Source organism: Volvox carteri (genome assembly GCF_000143455.1).
Source record: "Volvox carteri f. nagariensis unplaced genomic scaffold VOLCAscaffold_9, whole genome shotgun sequence".
Lineage (NCBI taxonomy): Eukaryota > Viridiplantae > Chlorophyta > Chlorophyceae > Chlamydomonadales > Volvocaceae > Volvox > Volvox carteri.
In genome coordinates this window covers 2,092,056-2,093,032 of record NW_003307552.1, presented here as the reverse complement: position 1 = coordinate 2,093,032, position 977 = coordinate 2,092,056, and the positions used below count along the sequence as shown (strand labels likewise).

The following is a 977-nucleotide window of genomic DNA, read 5'->3' as shown; positions in this document are numbered from 1 at the left end:
AACGCCCTGCTCGTACGACTACCGCTAGCACAGCATCCCCATAAGCTCCCCAGCGCAGGCAAACAGACAAACATACTTGTCTTGCGCACTAAGGTAACAACTCACGCACCTGCGACTGCTCCCTTCCGGCCCTTCCGTAAACCGCAGATACCCTCTCCCTGTCATCCCACTCTCCCCTGTCGCCCGGCTCACCAATACCCTGACACCCTGGACACTGACCATCCTTTCCCGGCCGGCCAACATTTACATTACAGTCTCCCCGCCCTCTGAAGCCAGGGGCACCGCGGCGCGTTGTCGTACTCTTGCCTAACCCTCCGGGCCAGTCCGGGCCCCGCCGCCACTGCGCCCGCTACGGAGTTTGTTATAAATCAAGTAATATTTCCCCCGGCTCGTCCCCCCGAGGTTCCGTACCACCTCCCCCAACGGGGCCAGAGGGGCCAGAGGGGGCTCATCGTCGCCCCGCAGCGATGCTGCTTTTCGCCCTCCCGCCTGCCCCCACCGCTGGCGGCTGCGGCGCCGCCGCCGCCACCGTCAGCACCGGCTGGCTGCCCCCGCGGACGGACCCCGCCGGCCCCGCCCCCACCCCCGACCGCGAGGAGGACACGCTGCTCAGCGGCGGCGGAGGAAAACTGCTGCCACCACCGCCACCGCCGCCACCCCGAGGAGCCGCCGCCCTGCCCTCGAACAGCGAGTGGTCGATGAGGAACTCGAGTTGCTCTGGCGGGTACCTGTCGGCAGTAGCGGTAGCGGTAGCGGCAGCAGTAGCGGTATGGGTCGTGACAACCTTACATGCAAAAAGCAAAGAGTCAAGTGTCGACGACGAGGGGGAGAAGGAGGAGGAGGAGGGGCTTAGGAAGCGAGGGTTTGGGGGGAAAAGACGTACGCGGCCGTACACTGCCTAGCGCACTGTGGGAGAGGAGGAGATCCCCCCCGTGCCCGGGGAGAGGTCAAGCAACCCACAAACCCCTCCCTTCCCC

The 977-nt window shown here is 65.7% G+C and overlaps 1 protein-coding gene across 1 annotated transcript in view; it reads right to left on the bottom strand.

The window, feature by feature from the left end:
• Positions 1 to 448: 448 nt before the first annotated feature.
• The window catches only part of VOLCADRAFT_103855 (uncharacterized protein), a gene marked incomplete at both ends in the record, with an annotated part of 13,121 nt that continues 12,592 nt past the window's right edge, over positions 449 to 977 (bottom strand). Inside the window, 2 exons of the mRNA XM_002948195.1 lie at positions 449 to 728; positions 884 to 906. Coding sequence (XP_002948241.1) covers positions 449 to 728; positions 884 to 906 — 303 coding nt within the window. The remainder of the gene's footprint in view (positions 729 to 883; positions 907 to 977) is intronic.